This window comes from Wasmannia auropunctata, unplaced genomic scaffold, assembly GCF_000956235.1.
Source record: "Wasmannia auropunctata unplaced genomic scaffold, wasmannia.A_1.0 LD334204.1, whole genome shotgun sequence".
Classification (NCBI taxonomy): domain Eukaryota; kingdom Metazoa; phylum Arthropoda; class Insecta; order Hymenoptera; family Formicidae; genus Wasmannia; species Wasmannia auropunctata.
Window position 1 is genome coordinate 85,327 of NW_012028686.1, and position 21,175 is coordinate 106,501.

Here is a 21,175-nt window from a genome sequence, read left to right on the forward strand (position 1 = left end):
ATCCCTCGTCTAAACATGAAGAGAAAAGCAATTATGTAAGCTCGTCTAAGAAACTTCTAAAAAAAGATCACAACTGTATTTTATATAAAACAATGTGAATAGAAATTTGCTAAACTTTATAAAAAAACCAAAACTAAATTATTTTTTCTCTTTCTCTCTTTATATATTTTTTATTGCATTCTAAAGATTTATTTATATCTATTTCTTGATTCATCACATAATTGAACATAACGCAAGAATATCTGAAAAAGATTTATTTACACGTTGTACATCTCTTATAAATAACAGAACCACAAGCAACAGCGAGTTTTATATATTTATATATACGCAATTTTTGTATATATTTTTAACATAATGGAAAGTTTTTGCAGTGCTGCATTTTTCAAATACGGTAAACACTAAAGTTCTCCGTTCGTTGCAAAGGTGTGAGTTGTCATGGAAAGTGACAATATCTTTTTATATCTTGTTAGACTCATATTACTATTGAATGCATGTGCATGACTTGAACATTTAAACGATCTTACTATCACACTAAAAAAAAAATCTCTAAGAGCAAAATGACCAACATTGAGGTACTATGTATATGCAAAGAAATATTTTGCACGAGTCAAGTAAATATATACTTCCCTTATTTAATTTCAAAGATTGTATTGTATTATAAGTAATATATGTCTATTAGGAGCTTGAAATATATTAAAGATGCAAAATTTTCACATTATGAAGTGAAGTGAAAACGGGATATAGCAGCATGTATATATATTACGCATTATAAACTACTCTCTCTTCTCTTTGTGTTGTGTAACATATTTAATGTTTTATACTTACATTTTAGCATTTTACAGAATTGAAGCCATGTGAACACCTATAAGTAAGTTTTCTCTGATAGAGTTCTAGTAGCTAACACAATAATAATTTAGATAGATATTTTTTTTAATACAAACGTCAGTTATAACATAGCATTTACAATACTATTTTTTTTATAATTGCTTTATACTAGCTACATATTACATATTCTTATCTAAATAATAATTTAACTCATCTCAATATGTGCTCTAATTACAGCTATCAAATTCATTACAGTCTCTTAATGAAATATCTTATGAGTAATCATATCAATAATTATGTCTTAACTTAGTCATAAAATTATACTCTATATCATTAACAAAAAAATATAACAATATCCATATATTTCATGAACATATAATCTAAAGATTCATTGTTCTTTTTATTATTTATTACATGTCGCTAGTGCGATTATTTACTTCATCTTGGAAGAAAAATCTCTTGCTTCACTGAACCTATATTTAAAAGCTATCAATATCTAAAGTGACTAGAAATGTTGCTATATTTTCTCTTTGTTTTAACATACACATACTTCTTTTGGCAAGATTTCTGTGATATAAATGTACGAAATAGTGAACAATTTCTGGAAATACTATATCTAGCATTATATAATACTTGCTTGACGTTTATCGTTTATATAATAATGATCTGTACATTTTAAATTTAAGCAGCTTTGTTAAGCAGCTTTTACCCTATATTTACAAAACAATTCATTGCATGTGCTATGTACATGAAAGTAAATAGTTTTATAATTTAAATATGCTCAGATGGCACTAAAATCTTGTATTGCAACTTTTAAAACATTTATGCCATCAACATATAATATTGCACTGAACGATATCAGGTGCTGGATGATAATCCTGATAGAATTAATAACGAATGTACTGATAAAGTACATTGCAACTGGCATATTAATTAGCTTTGTACAAAGCTCCATGATATCCTAAAATACTAATAGATAATGAATTCTTTTTAATATGTGGAAATTTAAATGCCATAAGTTTCAAAGTTAATATAGGGGCAGTTTTAGAACATATATACAAGATGTCCCTTTTAATTTGCGAGATAAAACAAGACGAAACAGTTCATTATGAAAAGGTAATTCATAACGTAAATGTAAAACAAAACATAAAAAATAGTTCATTACGAAAATTTGACTTATATAAATATATTTTATAATACTACATATATAATATAATCAGAATATATTATGTGTATATATATATTTTTTTTCCTAGCCAAATTGGCTATAAATACTTACTTCTAAATTGTTAAAAGGACTAACTAAAATATATTCAACATAAAATTAATAACACAAGATAAAAACTTTTACGTCTTCTCATCTCAGAGATTATACTCTCTGTACGTTCAATATGGAACATCTGGTATATATTTTATACATACTATGCTATTAAATAAATTTTAAATAGCAAAATTTGAGAAAAACACATTTAGGTGCCCTTAAATAGCGTGAACATGAGTTATATTTTGGAATGTGTTTCAGGCCCCTTCAATTATCTAAATTACTTTTCCAATTTATAGACAATATAAGAGAAAATATACTTAAAGATGGTAACATTTACTTTCCTGTCATCATACATTAATATATGCGCACATCTTACGGTTGCTTAATAAGTGAGGCATTCATATTATAAGGCATCACTTATTATGTCCTCGTTACTGTGTTCCAGAGATTCACATCCAAACAATACATATTCTTCTCGTGATAACCAAAATGGATTACCTTCAATATATTCCGGTGGAGTTTTATCTGAAACGAATTTGAAAAACTTGAAATTCCTTAACACTATAATCTAATAACATTTCCCAATGTTATTCTCTATTTTATTTATTTTTATTTTATTTATGCGTTTTTTAATGCAATTTAACTATATTTCTATTTTCATATTTTTTATGCTGTTTTAATTAGCGCACAATTCATTGCTCTATATTTAATTGTATTAGTACGTAAATGTAATTATATAATAATTATCAATGCTTACCAGGATGCACAGCTAAAGGCACATATGTAGATCCCATCGCGACGTTCCAACTATGTGTACCAGGACAGCTTTTCACCTCCAAAATCTTGCTATGCTCCGGCAACAGCTCACGTAGATCCTTAGTAAGCCGCAGTTCGAAACCCGAAAGGTCTGTATTCCCACCAGTAAGTAAAATATGCGAAAGACAATCGTGCATTATATCTTCCGGTAATCCTGACGTTACATCCTTTATAACTTCGGGCAAACGCAAACTGATGTACATCATTTCAGGGGCTATGTACAACTCTGGTCCTAATGAGACTCTCTAAAAGCAACAATATTTTTGTGTAATACCTCTCTGTGAATCTAAGTTATAAATTTATTTTCTCTTCAGTACAATATATACGTACCCAAAATTGTTTATAGTCCGCATAGCTGTCAACTCGAAGATTAATATGCTCCCTCGCCTTCTGTCCCAGACGTTTCTCTTCGTTCTTAATATTATAACTCAGCCTACACCTTTCTTTAACAGCCAAAATGTCTAGGTAGGATATAGGAATTTGATGATATTCTTTCGGTTGCCAGTACATAGCTTGCTTCAAGTGGTAGGCAACGTGCCAACCACCCACGGGCAATAGTCTCCAGCGCTGTGGCATTACCCGTCCTCCAATTACGACAGCCACTGTTGTACTCAAAGCACCGCTATCGACTACCACACAGGTTTCCACGTCTAACATGGCACATGCTGCTAGAGGCTTCGGTACCAAGCATACTCTGCAATAATTTCAGTTAATAAATTTCTATAGCTGCGGTATCGAGTTATACTCTAGAATTCTAGTAATTCTAGAATGTTGATAAAAATAATAAATAAAATTAAAATAATGTAAATTAAATTTATGTGTGTAATATACATCTAGTGAAATAATACGACATACATATAGCTGTAATCACATTAGCAATTGAGATTAGATTGGAATTTGACCGATCAAAGCAAAATTTACTTAATATTAGTTTTCGTTTCCTCTGTCTCTCTCTCTCTCTCTCTCTCTCTCTCTCTCTCTCTCTGACTGATCAAAATTCAATCCAATCTTAATCACTAGTGATTACGGCTTATGTATGTGTATATTATATATATAATAAATTACCTCGCTACTTTAACCTCTTGGAATAAATAATGTAATAACTGTTTCCTCAAAGTGGGATGCATTGCCAACGGTTCGCAAAACATGAGTACGGTATTCGGCTTTCTAAGCGTGGCCGTCAGGCTCATCTGATGGAACAGGTGATCGATAAACGTTTTGAGAACCGGAAACGTGCCCTCGCACAGCAAGGCCTCCGCCGGGCTGACAACGTCCACGTTTGGAATACCGAGCACTTCCACCGTGTCGGTGCAGTAACCGTTTATAAGCTTCTGATATATCGGATTTGGCCTGGTGTAGCACATTGGATCATTCTGATGTGTGGTCAACCTTCGCTTCTCCCTGTATAGCTTGACGGGATTGCAGAAAACGCAGAACGGCCCGCTCGGCCGTGGTATCTTAACGGTCGTCAATTCCGGCAGCTTCAGCAGCTTCAATCTCTTCGCCAGTGACTTGGTGTCGGACTTGGCGCGCGTGCTGCTGCTCGGCACGTTCTGCGTCTGCGTCTGCTCCACGTGGGTCTTATTGTTGTACTTGGGAATGCCGAACATGGAGAAGTGTCGCCTGAGTCCGAAGTACGGGGTGATGACCCAGGTGTACTTGTTGCCGATCTCGATCACCACCTTGGCGCTGGAGCCCTCGACGCAGTTTCTCTGGCACGTGTAACCGCTGCAGTGGTAACACTTCGGGAAGGGTACGTTCTCCCCCAACGTTATCACCATGTGCAGCCTGTAGCACATGGCTTTGAAGCTGACGCTGAGCAATTGCAAGCATTTTATGTCCGGGAATCTGAAGTGCACCTTTGAGATCAGCTGCAGCCATTTCATCTTCCTGAAATTACGCAGAAACGTTGTTGTCTTTAGAAGCCGGGGGCAACGTCTCGCTCTCGGGGTCCCGAGCGACAACGACTATATAGTATATACTTTCTTATTAGACATGTCTTGACATTCGATTCCCCTCGCTGGGCGGAAAGAGAAGGCTGGGTCGCTCCGGCCGCGAAAAAAAATTTCGATCGGCGAATCATCCAGCGGAAGAGCAGCGAGGGGGATCGATATCCCGTCAATTCGCGCGCGCAAAATTTCGCGTCTCCGGGCGCATATCGTCCCGCGGCAGGCTTGATTTGACGTTAAGTTTGACGTGAATCTAACCTAACGCACTTACCACAGGTAATCCGTGTCCGACGTTTTCCTCAGATACTTGCAGGTGCTGCCGAACGCGATAATGTCAGGTACGTCGCAATATAATAAAATCTTAATCCAAATCTCCTCCGGGAAGACCGCGGGATCCATAATTGTTATTGATAAAAACGATAGAAAAGTGTACGATCAACAGTCACTTGACAGGCCTTCAGACACTCCCCAGGACCAGCTAATACGCTAGTCAAGTTCAAGGTTACGACGGCGAGTAACTCGAATCAATATATGTTACCCGTGGATGGTATCATTGCGGAAACGCAATTTCGCGACTGGCGATCGCGGAATTTTTTCTCCGAACTCGTAAAAAAATTCGCCAAAGAAAAACGATCTTTTAAATACTTTCATTGGCGTGCATTTGATCTGGTTTGAAAATTGATCACAAAGTTACAGCGCCAATATCGACGAGGTATCACATATCGGTGGCAAAATGTAATCAAATTAATTGTTTAAATCTGCATGATTATATAACAATTGGTTAACAATTATTAAGGAATAAAGACAAAGATTAAATGTAACGCAATTACACAAAATCGATTTAATGAAAAATATCTACATCTCTTCTTCGTTTGTGTAAATTAACTTGTAGTAAAGATATTTAGGAACATCCGAGTAATGCATCAACGTAAGGATTTTTGTGAGAGAGAATTTCCTCCTGGAACGACGACACTTGGCTTACTATGTCATCGACGGGTAAAGACTGATCCACAGCTTTACATTTCTTGAGAAATTGCGAAATAAGAATTTCACCCTCCTGCAACAATATTAAAAGCTTCAACATCTCGTATCTACAATGGAAAAGAATTAAATGTTCGGACACTCTTCTAGATTATCTAGCATTTTAATTTTATAGAAATATAGAAATATATGTAATCATTAAGTGTTTCATTCAATACTACACGAATATAAATAGAAAATGTATCTTGATAAAAAAAAAAGAGCTCTCTGTTTTACGTGAAATTATTCTAAACTTAATAAGATGTGAAATAACGTCCGTACATAAATATCGTTTTAAAATACATATGATAATCAGTAGTTGGACAAATTGTATAAATAATATTACATCTATTATCACATTTAATAATTATTAGAAGTATTAAACAATAAAGCAATTTTAATGGCAATAAAGGTACCTGAATAATCTTCCGTTTCTTCTCGGGATTATCAGATCCTTCAAAAGCTACGCCTTGATAATCTTCAAGTTCTGCTTGTTTCTTTTTGGCGAACTAAACAAAAAAAAAATCGCTCGATATGTAAAACAGAAAGTATTATAATAGGTGCTTATGAATCAAATACATACGTCTATTACAACTGACGGAAAATTAGCCATTTTAGCGACATGAAGACCAAAACTTTGATCGCAAATCCCTGGCATTACTTTATAAAGTAACGTCAATTTATTGTCTTCGACGAGAGCAGTGACGTGTTGATTTTTCACAGCGGGTATTTCTTCGGCTAACTTGGTGATCTCGTGGAAGTGTGTAGCAAATAGACAATATGATTTAATATCTCTCGCCAAATGCCTAAGAGAATAAAATATAATAAAATATTACATCAATATACTCTCTTTTTATGTAGTATAAATTACCATATTATATACTTACTCTGCTATTGACCACGCTATACCACAACCTTCGTAAGTAGACGTGCCTCTGCCTAACTCATCGATAATTACAAGAGAATTACATGTTGCTGTCTACAAGTGAAATTTAATATTAGAGATAACATTGTATTTTTATTATATAATCGTAATTATTATAGTTTTAATGGTCAATAATAAATTACTTTTAAAATAGCAGCGGTTTCTATCATTTCCATCATAAAAGTCGACAATCCTTTTAACTGGGAATCGTCAGCTCCTACTCGAGCCAATATGCAATCCAGTAACGATATAGTTGCTTTATCACAAGGAACGAAACTACCAATATGAGCCATTAATGCAGCTACACCAACTGATCTAATGTAAGTACTTTTGCCTCCCATATTCGGACCAGTAATAATGCAAAAATGACACTGATCTAAAAATAAGTTAAATAAGAATTTAGAGAATTTTTCATAATAAATGTAATTTAGAATATTGCGATTTTAATTATACTATTTTTCTAGTCATATTATTCCGATTATATATTGTTTTCACGGATCTAGATCTTGTATTCATACCTCTCTTAAAACTGATGTCATTAGCAATATAGTCAACACCTTGTTGCATTTCCAAACACGGATGTCTGATTTGAACGAGATTTAATTCACCTTCTTCACTCGGCACCATTTTAGGACGCACATACACCTTATTAGCGCTTACTGCTGCAGTAGCAAATGCAGTGAGAACATCGAGGCATGCCAACACGCCACCGATAGTACGCACTATGTCGCTATAGCCAGCTGAAGAAGATACATAAAAATTATGAGTTATATTAACATTATATTTTAATATTGGAGTAATTTTTATTTAAAGCAAGATTTGATATAAACCTGCAATTCCTACAATTTCTGTAATGACGTCCTTCTGCCTTTCCAAGTATTTATTTCTGGCATCGATGAAATCATCATTCAATTCGTTTAATTTATTATTTCGGAATCTTACGCCAGCTTTATTAGAATCCAAAGTGGTGTAATTCTTTTTGTTCCTAAGTATTTTCTCTTCCTTTAATGTAACACGAAAATAATAGCCAAACTGTTGATTAGATTCTAACTTTATTGTTTTTCCTGCTTCTAAGCAAAGATCATTTGCTGCCTTATTCAGCTGTTGCTGTATGGTTTCCTCAATTTCATCCATTGCGTCTTTTAATGCTGTAATATCATAGAATGTCTATATATTATGTGTATATATAATTATTACATAGAATATAACAATTATATATATAATTTATTTAAAATAATAAAAAATTTTAAAAAAGTAATATATATATAATGAGTGCCAAAACTGACGTACAGATCTTTTCTTATTTAAGATTTAAAATTTACGTATAATTCTAGATATCTGTAATCTGTAACTTCTGCATATATTTTGGACATTATTCTATGTATGCCTTTAAAGAAACGTAATAACAAGTCAAAAATTTAAGATTGTTACTTTTCAAATCATCTGCAAATCCTGGATTGACCATAAAATCACCCTTCTCAGCAGCATCTAAATCAATCGTCTGTTCTACAAGCTGTTGAAATTTATCCATATCCTCTATAAGTTCCTTTAATGGATCCATTATCATTACTTTCAACGCTGTCACATTTCCTTCTGATGACAGCTGTTCCAATAATTTTGGCAAGTATGACACACAGAGATAGATCCTGAAGTATATGCATAATAAACATCAATAATGTAGTCTTCAAAAGCGTGATACGTCGATATATTTTGCTCTAATCGCTACGATTAGCCGTTCCTGTCTATGATACTTTTCATTCTGTAATATAGCTAATAACTTACTTGTAACAATCCTGCAACGTCGACTTCTTTCTAGCTAGTTTCTTAGCAAGCTGTTGCAGATCTGGTATACGTTTTAAATAGTCATCACTAAGAGTGGATCTTAATTCGTTATTTTTCACTAATAGTTCAACGACGTCATGCCGTTCCTTTATTAGAGATAAATCTTTAAGTGGCTGTCGAACCCATTGCGCGATCAATCGGTGCCCATGCGGGGTTCTACATTTATCTAATAATGTTAAAACACTAGCGACTGGGTTTCCATGTAAGTTCGAAATTGTATCAGTATGTGGTTCGATGTTAAGAGCTTTTATTGCCGCAGAATCCAATCTTATGTATCGCGACTGCTCGATTTGATTCAGTTTAAATTGGTTCATGTGGCCTTCGTCCGATGTTAGCTAACAAAGAAATTACTGAATAAGAAACACATAGCGATAAAAGGCATATAGGATGACATCTTTACCACAAATTTTAATGATAAACTAATTTAATAATTTTTAAATGTATATTTAATGCTAACTTATCATTTATTGTAACTTGTTATATTTTTGTATGAAACTGAAAAATAAGATGTTCTTGTTACATATACACAAGGTTTTTAATTATCGAATAATTTCTTACGCTAAGCTTATTAATTTTATTTTTATTATAAGAAAAAGTAATTGTTGAATTCATTAATGAATATATCAAAATTTGATTAAGTAAAGATGTGATCATATCTATTTTTGTAAATAAAATTATAAAAACATTTACATCTAAGTATTTAATGAGAGCAGACGTTGCGGACATAGCTAAGTTCAAGTTGACTTCAGGCAAAGATTGTGCATTCTGTTTTTGTCCTCTTTTAAATTTTATCAACGTGTTTAGGTCGTCTATGATCGAGTCACTAGCAAATTCATTTTTCTTTCGTAAAGTAACCATTACATTATTTCTTTCCATTAACTAAAAAAATCAATACGAAATTATGTCAGGTATACCAAAATATTTTAGTAAAATGTATAATTCATACTTATGAACGTAATCATTTTATTTTTGACATTGTACATACGTACTTGCTTGAGAGTTTGAAACTCAGAACTGCCTTCACCCTGAATCAATAAACATTCTTTTGGAGCAAGAGTTACAGTGACCGCTTCTAGATTTGAAAATGATTCGTTATCTTGAAATTCAGTGACTGATATTAGAGTTGAAACGACATCTACACAACTTAAGCCGACAACCTACAACATAATAATAATTTAGGTATGTTAATATTAATTCTGTAAGATATAAATTATATTAGAACATCATTCTTGTATAATATTTTAGCAAGAATGTATAAGATATATATATTGATATATTTTATATTTTATCATGCATGATGAACTCACTCTGGACTTTCCTTCTGTACCCAGTTTCACAGCTATTACGGATACACCAACAGCTATGTCATTATTGCCGAACAAGATATCTTCGAAATGAGATAGATTGCCAGGCGAACCTTTGTACTCCAAGATCCAGTTCTGATTTTTAGACGAGCCTTGATTGACATAAACTTCAACTCTGTATTGCTTTACTAACAACAAATCGCGCACAAACGTCTCGAAATGACTTTTATTAAGAATAACTCCTTCTGTTTTATGCGGCTCTGTAAGAAAAAAAGACATTGGTTTTATTAATATTTTAAATTGCACTACGCTTAAAACTCAACTAACACTCTTTTAATTAAGTTAAGTAAAAGGTTATAAAGAATCAAATACATGATAAATTTATCGTGTTAATAAATGTTAAAAAAAATATCAACTGTGCTCTTTTAAACATACTAAAACACATGCATTGAATACATCTAAAAAATATAAAGAGATTTGTACATAAAAATTAGAATACTTAAAAGTTAAAAAACTTGCAAGGATTTTCGTTTCGTGAAATATCTGTATCTAATTGTTAAAATATATTCTTTTCAAAAAATCTAAGACACGGTTCTTTTATATAAATATTGAAAAATTATTCAATGTTTATTCTAAATAATAAATAAATAATTTTTTAAAATTATATTTACCAGCTCCAATCTTTTTACAAACGGACGTTGTTTTAAATATTTCCTGTGCGGCAAAGAGAGCATCGCTTCCGTGTACTGTATAATAGTCTGATCTATTGAAGAACCGTATCGTGGTATCAAGTTTCTGAAATACAAATTATTATGCGTCAACTTGTTGATTATCAAGTCAATAGTTTCTATGAATTTCTACTGTGCAATACACATGTGTAATCTCTATTGCGAAATGCAGAAATATTTATAAAGCATAGTATTACTGAAACACAGAGCTTTCATTAAATTATCTTCGACATTCGAAGAAATGATGAATTGAGAGCATATAATACGTCATTGGGTTATATATTGAATCTGACGCTATAAATTGTCATTTAAATTTCCTTGACCTCTTTGCGCAACGTTGCAAGCTTCCAGAGATATGTATATAATTTTTAAAATAATATTTCTCAATTGTAATTTTAAGACTATCAATATTATATACATTTATATTTTCATGATATACATTTATATATTCATTTATATTTTCATGATAACATTTATATATTCGTCAGTTTTATACAATACAGGAATACATCTGGTATAATTTTCCAGATATATATACACATACATAGGGTGACCTCAGACCATCCACTTAAAAACGAGGAAAGTGGGAAGGAAAAGTCCAAAAATTTTGATAAGTAAATCGGGTACATTTATCGAATACTGATATTTTCAACTTCCGATTTCGAACGAAAATGTACTATTCACGCTGGAAGTCATGATATATATATATATACATATATATATGTGTGTGAAACTTTGTGACATTTCAAGCTTCTTCAAAATAACTCGAGTAGTTTTCGAAATTTTTGGAAAAAAGCAAAATTTTTTCTTCAACTTTGATAACTTATATTTTTTAAATTAAGTCATTTTGGGCATATAATTTTCGTCCTGAATTTTTGTCAGAAAACACTCCTTAAATCTTTTACATTACCTAGTATTCATCCTATATACATATACATACATGTATATAACATGTATATAACATATGATTATACATATAATAAATCCAGAGATAATTAAAATATTTACAATAATAAATAATGTACATAGGTATTTACATCAAAAGATTCTATTGAAAAATATTATATTTAATATTATTAATATATTATAATATTTTAATATTAAATATAATATAAAAATAATATTTGATAATGTTTAATGTGATATTTTTGTTGGACTTTCATTCTGCTGTATTATTTTGTAATTTGCTGCTGTTATTTTATTATTAACAACGTTATATACGTGTTTTCATATCTACTTGAAATTTCCCTTAGATTTTTTTACAATTATTCAGAATTATAAACTGTTTGTGAAGAACCGTCATATATTTCATATTTCCGAGAAATTAAAAACCTTGCTAACGTATCTGTAGGTCAATGCCTATCGAGGGTCAAAGTATCACAGGTCGTCACAACTCCGATGCGTGCGATTTTGTATAGAAGTTTGGATTTTAAAGAAACGTTTTACTGGCGCCGCAAAATCTTACAGATAACTACTCTTGTTCGCAAAATTTCTTTTCGTCTTATTCGACGGAAAATAAATGTTCTATAACTTTGCCCAGAAGCATTGGAAATATTCTGAGGAAATAACTGAAAACGTTCTGAAAACTTATAATATATAAAAATTACATAAAATGAATTATAAGGATAAAGTAAATCAATTTTAAATAATTTATATTTTCTTATATAAAAATTTTAATGTATATATATATATATATATATATATATATATAACTATTTTCACTATATATAACGAATTCTCTATATAATAGATCGTTGTGCGACGCCCAAATGAGAGAGATAAAGAAAAAAGAATGAAAGATATGATAACAATATTCATTGAATAATATTTCATAAAAATAAACCAGCTTTTATTTAACGCAAATCTTAATAAGAGAATATGTTCGTTCGAATATGTGCGAATATATTCAGATGTTTTCCGTCTTTATATATGTCAACTTGTCGATGGGAAATCCCAACAGTTTCAATGACATCCATATATTGAGGTCACGAAGTGGTCCACATCGTGGAAATATCATTCATTCTTAGCATGATAAAAGAAGATCAGAGTTCATATTCTAGGAAGGTCAGTAATTTCTGTAACAAAGTGGGCCATCGTTTTTTTTTGTTCTTTGTGTAATCTGTATTCTAGATTTCTTTATTTATAAAAAGTCCACCACTGTTCTCCGGTGGAGTGCGAGTGCAAGAATACAAATCGTTATTGGAAGACCCGCGACCTTTACGTAATAACGGCCTTGAAATTGCTCCTAGCATCACTGATCCTAGCTGAATGAAAGCGAGCCTCGTCGATCATCGTTACAAATTCAGAATGACTTAACCAATGACACATCAGATCAAATATGGAAAACCACTTGTCGCGGCTCCTGGAAGTCGTTGAGTTATGTCCGTTGCCGTGCATATATACGTACATACGTGAGTAGACAATGCATCATGCATATATATTTATCTATCAAGAAGATGCTGCAGTGCAACTTTAACAGGATGTAAGATGAAAGATAATGGAAGATTAATGAGATATAATAACATACTTTTCAAGTATAATATTATATTTAAACATGATCAATTTGCAATTATAAGCGATAATCTTTATCTATTATTTTCTAACCATATATATGTATATCTACATTTATATGCACATCTACATATATATTGAAATATATATATATATATATATATTTTTAAACAGATTTGTCCTTTTTATAAAAGAAATATATTTTCTGCAAGATGCAGTGAATCTTTCTATATCATTCATTTTAATGAATTATAAACAGCAAGTTTATAAGAATAAAATCTGATACCGTTTATTCTTACATACTCTTTTGTAATAAAAAATATATGTTGTAAAATGAAACTGTTTAGCTTTAAAGAATTCCAAAGAATAAGGAGGAAAAGAGCCAAATTCGGCCAAGGCTGAAAGTTCTTTACAGCATTTTAAGATGCTTGTAGGCTTGTAATATCATCATAAAATAAAGATCAATTTAATAAATACGTAATATTATTTCAGCATTAAGTTATGATTGCGTTCTTAAAGACTGACAATAATCGGCGCACAATTTACAATAGCTAAAATTGAAAGATTAAAAAGAATTAAGAATATTATTGGCAACCAACATCTAGCCTTGGCCGAATTTCTTTTCCTCTTCATTTATTGTATACATATATAGACTTTGTTTAAAATTATTGAATTCCAAAGAACTAATATAATTCGGAATTTCGATTTTACAAAGATCTATAACAAGGATACATACGAAAAGAAATTAATAAGTGCAATATTAATATAAGTATAATATATGTGTTACTGACACTTATACGTCAATGGTAGAATCCAATCTTATATTGCTGAGAATTGTGTGCGATAAGAACAAGTCTGGACTGTGATGGATAAGAAGGAAAGAGCGCTAATATGTGTAAGAGCGAAAAAGAATGCTCCGAGAGTCATCAGTAAGAAGAAGGGGGGAAAGAACATAAAATGGATTTGCGGTAATCTTCTGCTATATGTGAACTTACAGTGTTAGTGAGAACATCTCTGCATTAACAAAATTATAAGTGTTTCTCGATCTTCCATTGTAAGGTAAAACATGATAGTTTTTCTAATAGCAGATGTGAATTAAGTGTATAAATAAACGTTGTGTCTTGTCAGTGAATGCGAGATCTTAAATACGATGTGAGCATTAAATTCGACAAAATAGGAGACAATTAATCAATAAACAAAGTATACAGATTTATCCTTTTTTTTTGCTATTGCTTGTGTTATGACAAAAGTGCTTTTTAATGAGATGCAGACAATAAGATTACATTATTTAAAATGTCTTATTTTATTTAACATAATACATTCCGCATATATTTTTCATGTACATATTTGCTAGAAAATTAAGCTAAATAAAAAAATTAAAATGTTCGTGGTTTTATACTTTTAAATAGAGATAGACAAAAAGTTATGTTATTTTATCTTTACAATATAAAAATAATAGTTTTGATCGAGAAAAATCGGCCAATATTATTACAAATTTGATTATATATCTTATGTGTTATCTCCTCTTTATCGTTTATCGAAGGCTAACTTCGATGAACCTGTTTATATAAGTTACATCACGTATAACTTTCGCAAAACAGCAAATCTGAGTTAATGTTCTCAAAACAAAAAAATAAACTTGCGTTAGCACAGAAAATAGAAAATATTTTTCGCAAGGATATCAAAACATAAAAATATAATTTTAAGACTTCCGTTTGAAATAATGGTCCTTTTCGCCGAAAATACATTATTTTAAGTACATATTTTATATAAATTTATATAATTTATACAAGCTTAAATCCATTTATTTATAATTAAAAGATAAATAATGTTTCGTATTATTCATCCGAGCTTTTAAAAGTTTTTAAAAGTTAATTCGTGAAAAGTGCTATTTGTATAAACATAAAAAATATTAAATAAAAAAAAAATAAATTTAATAAAATCGTTAGGATAGTTATCGTCTTGTTGAAATATCTAGAAACGTAAATTGTGTTCTGGATTTAAGAACAGATACAAAAAAATATATTTTATACTTATATTTTAAACATTTAAGTATTTATTTCTGTTCCATAGAGATCGGATGGGAATAATGGCGATAGGACGGATAATCATTTTATCCGCGTTAATTGCCCAACAAGCAATATCAGCGCCAACCAGTGGCTGTATAGAAACATGCAACTTCCTCGAAACAAGCATTCAGCAAACGTCGGGTGGTTTTCAAGATCATGCGAATTTCGTTCAAGGAAGAACGCAATTAAATGAGCATGATTACACCAGACCAGGAAACTGGACTGAACGTAATCAATATAACACAGACGGTGGGCATGGCAAGGTTCACGAAGAACGAGGGCAATACGTAGAAGGAGCGAAAAGAGTCAGGGATTTCAAGAAGAATTTTACCTCGTCCTATGGTACGGGTAATTTAAACGGAATAGACACAGCAGAATTAGGCGAATTGAGTGGCCAACGCAGATATGAGTCGCTACACGTGCCGACAAACCAGCATATCGATCAAAGCGCATACGGTCTAGGACAAACAGTCACAAAGGAGACCGGATACAATAGGATGCACAGCCAACAGTCGCAATCATTGTCAGCAAGAATTGACAGCAAGAGCGAGAGGCTGGAAGATTTTGGGGAATACGATACGCAGCATCATGTCGAAGCAGCTCCCGGGAACAATTGGAACAGAGTGGACTCTTACAGGACCGACGGAGGTCGTGGACACGTCTTCGAGGAGGAAGGTCAATATGTAACCGGGCCTAAGAAGGTTCGCTATTACAAAAAAAACTACACCTCCAGCTACAGCTCCAGCATTCCTCAAAGCAGCGTTCCTCAAAGCAGCGTTGGCTCGGCGACGTTGGACGAACTACACAGCGAACTGCAGAAAGATCTCGACAGCATCAGAAAGAATTTACACCAAGTCTCTAGCACCGGACACACTGCCGCTACCACACACGTAGGTTCGACTCAGGTGGGCTTGACTCAGGATACAGCTGGTTTCCATGATCTGCAGACCGCCGAGAGCGACGGTTACAGGCAACATTCGGGCTATCATGGCGTTCCGTCCACCGGAAGTGTACGTCACTATACCGATCAGCAGCAGAGAGAAACGCTCACCGATGTTAGGCAGCATGTGCCCTCGTACACGTATCCTACCGCGGCCGCAAATACATATGGCACGGAAAGTCATAGAACTTATCAGAGCCAAGAAACCCACACGTCCCAAGTACACCCGGTGCCTCAGTCAAGTCACTTATCTCCCGGTTACGTGCAGGTTCCTAGAGGCAGTTACCAGACGAACTATCACAATGTGCATTCGAGTGGACATCATCTGGACGAGACGGAGGCGCGCGCGCAAACGCTTAGGATTCAGAATCAGGTGCTCGCCGAGCCCTCGCAGCACAACCCGCATTTAAGTCACGTCACTTATCCCAGCAGACAAGGTGAAACGAGGCGCTACGAGGAGCACTGGAGATCCTCCAGTCACACCGGAGGCAGTGTAGTTCCTGAGCGGACTACCATGGGCGTTGCGGATTATTCCGGGCATGGTGCTGGTACTGTTGGTCATGCAGAAAGAGCGCATTACGATCGGGACGCGTACAACGAGCATCGTGGACGTTATAATACCGCTCATCAGGGATACGAGTCCCGTGCGCGTACTAGTGGTAGCAGTTATGACTCTGCATACAGAGAGAGCTCAGGGCAACTCGTTACCGGATCGCTGGACTTGGGCCACGCGGCGCACGGCGCCGATTGCACCGAGGAGACTCACCAGCATTATCAACATGAAACCAAATACCACAGAAAATACAAAAGAGACGCTCATCACGGTGACGTGCAGCAACATCAAGCAATCGACAACGAGGATTTCACGCAGCAAAATCAAGAGTTCGGTCAAGAGACGCAACAACTGGAAGACTTGACACAGCAAAGTGAACAAACGAATGGTAAGCTTGAGTTCGGCCAGCAAATCGTTGATAATCAGCATTTTGATGATTTAGCGCAGCAAAGTGAACAACACACGCAACAAACGGAGGGTCAGTTTGAATTTGGCCAGCAAACTGTCGATAATCCGCACTTGGAGGACTTAACGCAGCAAAGTGAACAATTCACGCAGCAGACGCAGGGTCAGCTGGAATTTGGTCAGCAAACTGTCGATAATCCGCATTTAGAAGATTTATCGCAGCAGAATGAACAGTTTACACAACAGACACAAGGACTTGATCATCTCACACAACAAATGAGTGACAAATTGGAATTCGGTCAACAAACCGTCGATGGCCAGCATTTGGATGATTTAACGCAGCAAAGTGAACAATTCACGCAGCAGACGCAGGGTCAGCTGGAATTTGGCCAACAAACCATTGATAATCAGCATATAGACAATTTAATGCAGCAGACACAAGGATCTGATGATTTTACACAACAGACAAGCGGTAAACTTGAATTTGGGCAACAAATTGATGATTCTCAACAATTAGAGAAATCTGCACAGCGAACAATATCGGATAATTTAACGCAACAAACTCAATTAGGTAAACGTGAATTGGGACAGCAAACTGTTGGTAATGAACATTTAGACGATTTAACACAACAGAGCGAACAGTTTACACAGCAGACAGTAGGTCAACTTCCGAAAAGTCAACGTCTAGAAGAATTCAATGAGCAAAGTGAAGATTTCACTCAACAGACGGGAAGATTTAATGATTTTACGCAACAAACAATGGGACACCTAGAATTTGGACGACTGCAACAACCGCACAGATTTAGTGAACCCAATGTTGGTAATCATCATTTGGAAGATTTCACTCAGCAGAATGAAGACCTAACTCAACATGTTGGAAGATTCGATGATTTCTCGCAACAAACAGCAGGACATTTTGAATATGGACAACAAAGTGAACAACAGCAAAAACCTAGATGGCCGGGACATTATACTCAGCATATGGAACATTCACAACAAAATGAGTGGGATACGGACAGTCATTCGCAACAATCGCGTCAATATCCATCCTACGATAATAAAAATATCGAACAATCCGAATGGCAATTAGAACAAATGTCGCAAAAAACAAATTTTGATCGAGATTTTACTCAACGAACCGATCAAGATCAATTAGCAACCAATGCAAAGCCAGCACCAAAGCCAAAACCAAGACCGCGATATCAGAAACATGATTTCATTACACCACGTACAGATGGAACAGACACAATTGTCGACGACGTTTTTAAACCAGTTGAGGTAAACCCAGAGCCTGATATAGACAACTCCCACGGAAGAATTATCGTATCTGGCAGTCGCGCAACATATCCTGGATCCGATCAGCATACATCGAAAGTTTCGTATTCGACTCAAGGAAGCAACGTATTTGATAATCAAGGAGAAACCATAGATCGTACACATTCGGTACATAAATCAAATGATGCTACAATAGGTTTGCAATGGCATTACACTTACCATCCAAGTGACTTAACTAACGTCGAAGGCTCACCTGACAATTATTATTCTCGCCATGATGTCAACTCGATGTCGCAGCAAACAGAAGATATCCAACGGTCCAGGCCATTTGATTTTAATCAACAAGCACAAAACGAGGATATATTAGAGAATAGTCACCAAAATTCATACGCTCCTCAATCATCGCAACATGACAAATATGATCAACAGTCAGGATCGTTTCAACAAACTGAAACGTTTTCCCGCTTTGACAATCAAGATTCTGATCGAATCGCATCAAGAGTAATTCCGTTGCAACGTCACGAAAATGCCCATCTGACTGCAGAACAAGAGACGCCAACTACAGAACAAACGGAAGATAACCCAGAGTCACGAATCTTACAAGCGTACGGAGGGTCATATGATGCGTCGCGTAATGATGATTTTTATACTAGAATTAAACCGAATCCCAGTGCTACTCTGCCACCTATGGATGGTGATGATCCATGGGATATCAGAGAAAAACCAAGGGGAACAGTAATACCACGGATCTGGTCCACAGTGCGCAATACACCAGAAATTGTAACTACAACAGAAATTACACCAACAGCAGAGACGACAACTCAGCCATCCTTCTGGAGCAGAGTTGGGCATAAAATAACCAACACTTACGATAAAGCTAAGGAAAAAGCTAAGGAGATTTTCGGCTAGATATCATATGCTACTTATTTAAGGAGTTACTTATTTATGCACGATAAATTTTCTTTCACACTTTAAATTGGGATATCTAGCAACATGTATTGAATTATTACATTTATTTATAAATAATGTATCCGTATTTGCAATTAAATATAACCGATAAAATCAAGACAAATTAAAAATGAAACTCATAAACATATATGATATATCATGAATTCACAACTTTAAGAAATATTCTGAATTAGTATTATAAAACTTTACCATTGTAAAACTATGAATTTCCATTTTTTATATAAATAAAAATGTATATTTTCTTTTCTAATAGAAATGTTGTGTCTATTTTTGTGTACACATATAGAAAAATTGTCACTGCATTTACATCTTTACATAAATGTTTATTTACATAATATCAATTGTTTTCATAAAATATTACTATTTCATTAATGGTTCAAAATATAAATAAAAGTAAAGTCTGCTGGAATTGGACAAATAATTACTTCCATTTTCCTTAACTTTTATTCTTAATAAAGATATCGATAATAAATTAAACTACTAACAAAACATTTTTAATAAAATGAAATATTTAATGTAATCTTGAAGAATCAGCTGTCTTTTATAACCATTTTTCAGAAGATTAAAAAAATATTTAATATAAATTCTGATAATCATCTTTATATCATTGATTTTTATTTAAAATATAAAATACCTACTTTATTTCTTAGATCTATTATAGATTAATAGAATCACATCAAATATTGACTTGTAAAAATGATGTTTACAAATCCATATTTATGTATCAAATATAGTCATTCCTTCGATATAAATATTGTGGAGTATAAAATTACACAAGGAAAAAAATTGCCAAATTTTCTATAGAAATTCTGAAAAATCATAATAGTCTTTTGCCATCATAATAGTCTGTTTCAGATATTATACGACAATTATATGAACAATGCAACAATGTATAAATGATTTTACTTCAGTTATTAAAAATAACGTATAATAGCTATAATTTTCCTTCTAATATATTTCGATATAATTTATGAGCAAAAGACAATATTAATATATCATTTTTCTATAAATTAAACAAAAAATCATTTAAAAAAGTATTTAAAGTATTAATAAACTAACATAAAGATATGCAATCATAATTAGAAGAATAATTATAAGAAATGAATTTTAACGTATGTGTATTCATATGTGATGTAAACAATCATTTGATTACTAACCTCTGGGAGATTTTTAAAAAATCTGACAAAGCTCTGCTGCGTAGGAGGATCTGAAATAAATGATTATATTGAAATAACAGAAGTTAGATTATGGTTAAATAAAACACCTAATATATACCCATGTTAAACTGTTGGTTAGGTTGCACTGCCATGTCCGTGATAGAATATAACGCAACACGAGCACTAAACGAGATGCAGCAAAGATTACTGTTAAAGAATCACTATTAAACGCTTCTAAATTTACAAAATTTCGCTTTGCACACCGTCGCCTGCCAGCAAAACAAACTCAAATGGCGGTTAAATTTATCCTTGTTACGCAGGTTACGCTAGCCCTGTATCTTTAGAGTGCGCTAGTATCGTCGTTGATGTCGTGCTTTCTGGAAAGAGACACAGATGACACCAGTGAATTATGTCAGCCAATGTCAGCTTTATTTAATTGATAAACAAAAACGTAAATGTTAATCACTCTATTCCCACATATTGTTTTGCTAAACATCTTGTAAAAGAATGTAAAGCCTTGTATCTACGATGCCAGAAATCGCTCCGAGATATCCGAGAATGAGATGCAGGCCAATCGCATCGATCAATTGGCGAATTTGTTCAAATGTGATTTGTTAATGACA

General features: G+C 33.5%; 3 protein-coding genes across 4 annotated transcripts; 1 reads left to right on the forward strand and 2 right to left on the reverse strand.

The window, feature by feature from the left end:
* Positions 1-239: 239 nt before the first annotated feature.
* On the reverse strand, positions 240-5,328 carry LOC105459170. Its single transcript, XM_011704964.1, has 5 exons — positions 5,126-5,328; positions 3,971-4,795; positions 3,236-3,599; positions 2,847-3,150; positions 240-2,614 (listed from the first exon to the last, which is right to left on the reverse strand). The coding sequence occupies exons 1-5, from the start codon at positions 5,251-5,253 to the stop codon at positions 2,493-2,495; spliced, it is 1,743 nt and encodes a 580-aa protein (XP_011703266.1). The 5' UTR covers positions 5,254-5,328; the 3' UTR covers positions 240-2,492.
* Positions 5,329-5,674: 346 nt separating this feature from the next.
* Positions 5,675-20,909, reverse strand: LOC105459172 (DNA mismatch repair protein Msh2). Its single transcript, XM_011704967.1, has 15 exons — positions 20,671-20,909; positions 20,553-20,602; positions 10,617-10,740; positions 9,949-10,205; positions 9,631-9,798; positions 9,332-9,520; positions 8,582-8,976; positions 8,231-8,445; positions 7,630-7,947; positions 7,318-7,539; positions 6,943-7,175; positions 6,762-6,853; positions 6,458-6,680; positions 6,291-6,383; positions 5,675-5,911 (listed from the first exon to the last, which is right to left on the reverse strand). The coding sequence occupies exons 1-15, from the start codon at positions 20,702-20,704 to the stop codon at positions 5,756-5,758; spliced, it is 2,769 nt and encodes a 922-aa protein (XP_011703269.1). The 5' UTR covers positions 20,705-20,909; the 3' UTR covers positions 5,675-5,755.
* Positions 14,138-20,109, forward strand: LOC105459171 (putative mediator of RNA polymerase II transcription subunit 26). Of its 2 annotated transcripts, none has more exons than XM_011704965.1 (2): positions 14,138-14,243; positions 15,258-20,109. In XM_011704965.1, the coding sequence occupies exon 2, from the start codon at positions 15,265-15,267 to the stop codon at positions 19,333-19,335; it is 4,071 nt and encodes a 1,356-aa protein (XP_011703267.1). In that variant the 5' UTR covers positions 14,138-14,243; positions 15,258-15,264; the 3' UTR covers positions 19,336-20,109. The 2 variants fall into 2 exon arrangements, with proteins under 2 accessions (XP_011703267.1, XP_011703268.1); XM_011704966.1 differs by lacking the exon at positions 14,138-14,243 and adding an exon at positions 14,260-14,336.
* Positions 20,910-21,175: the final 266 nt, after the last annotated feature.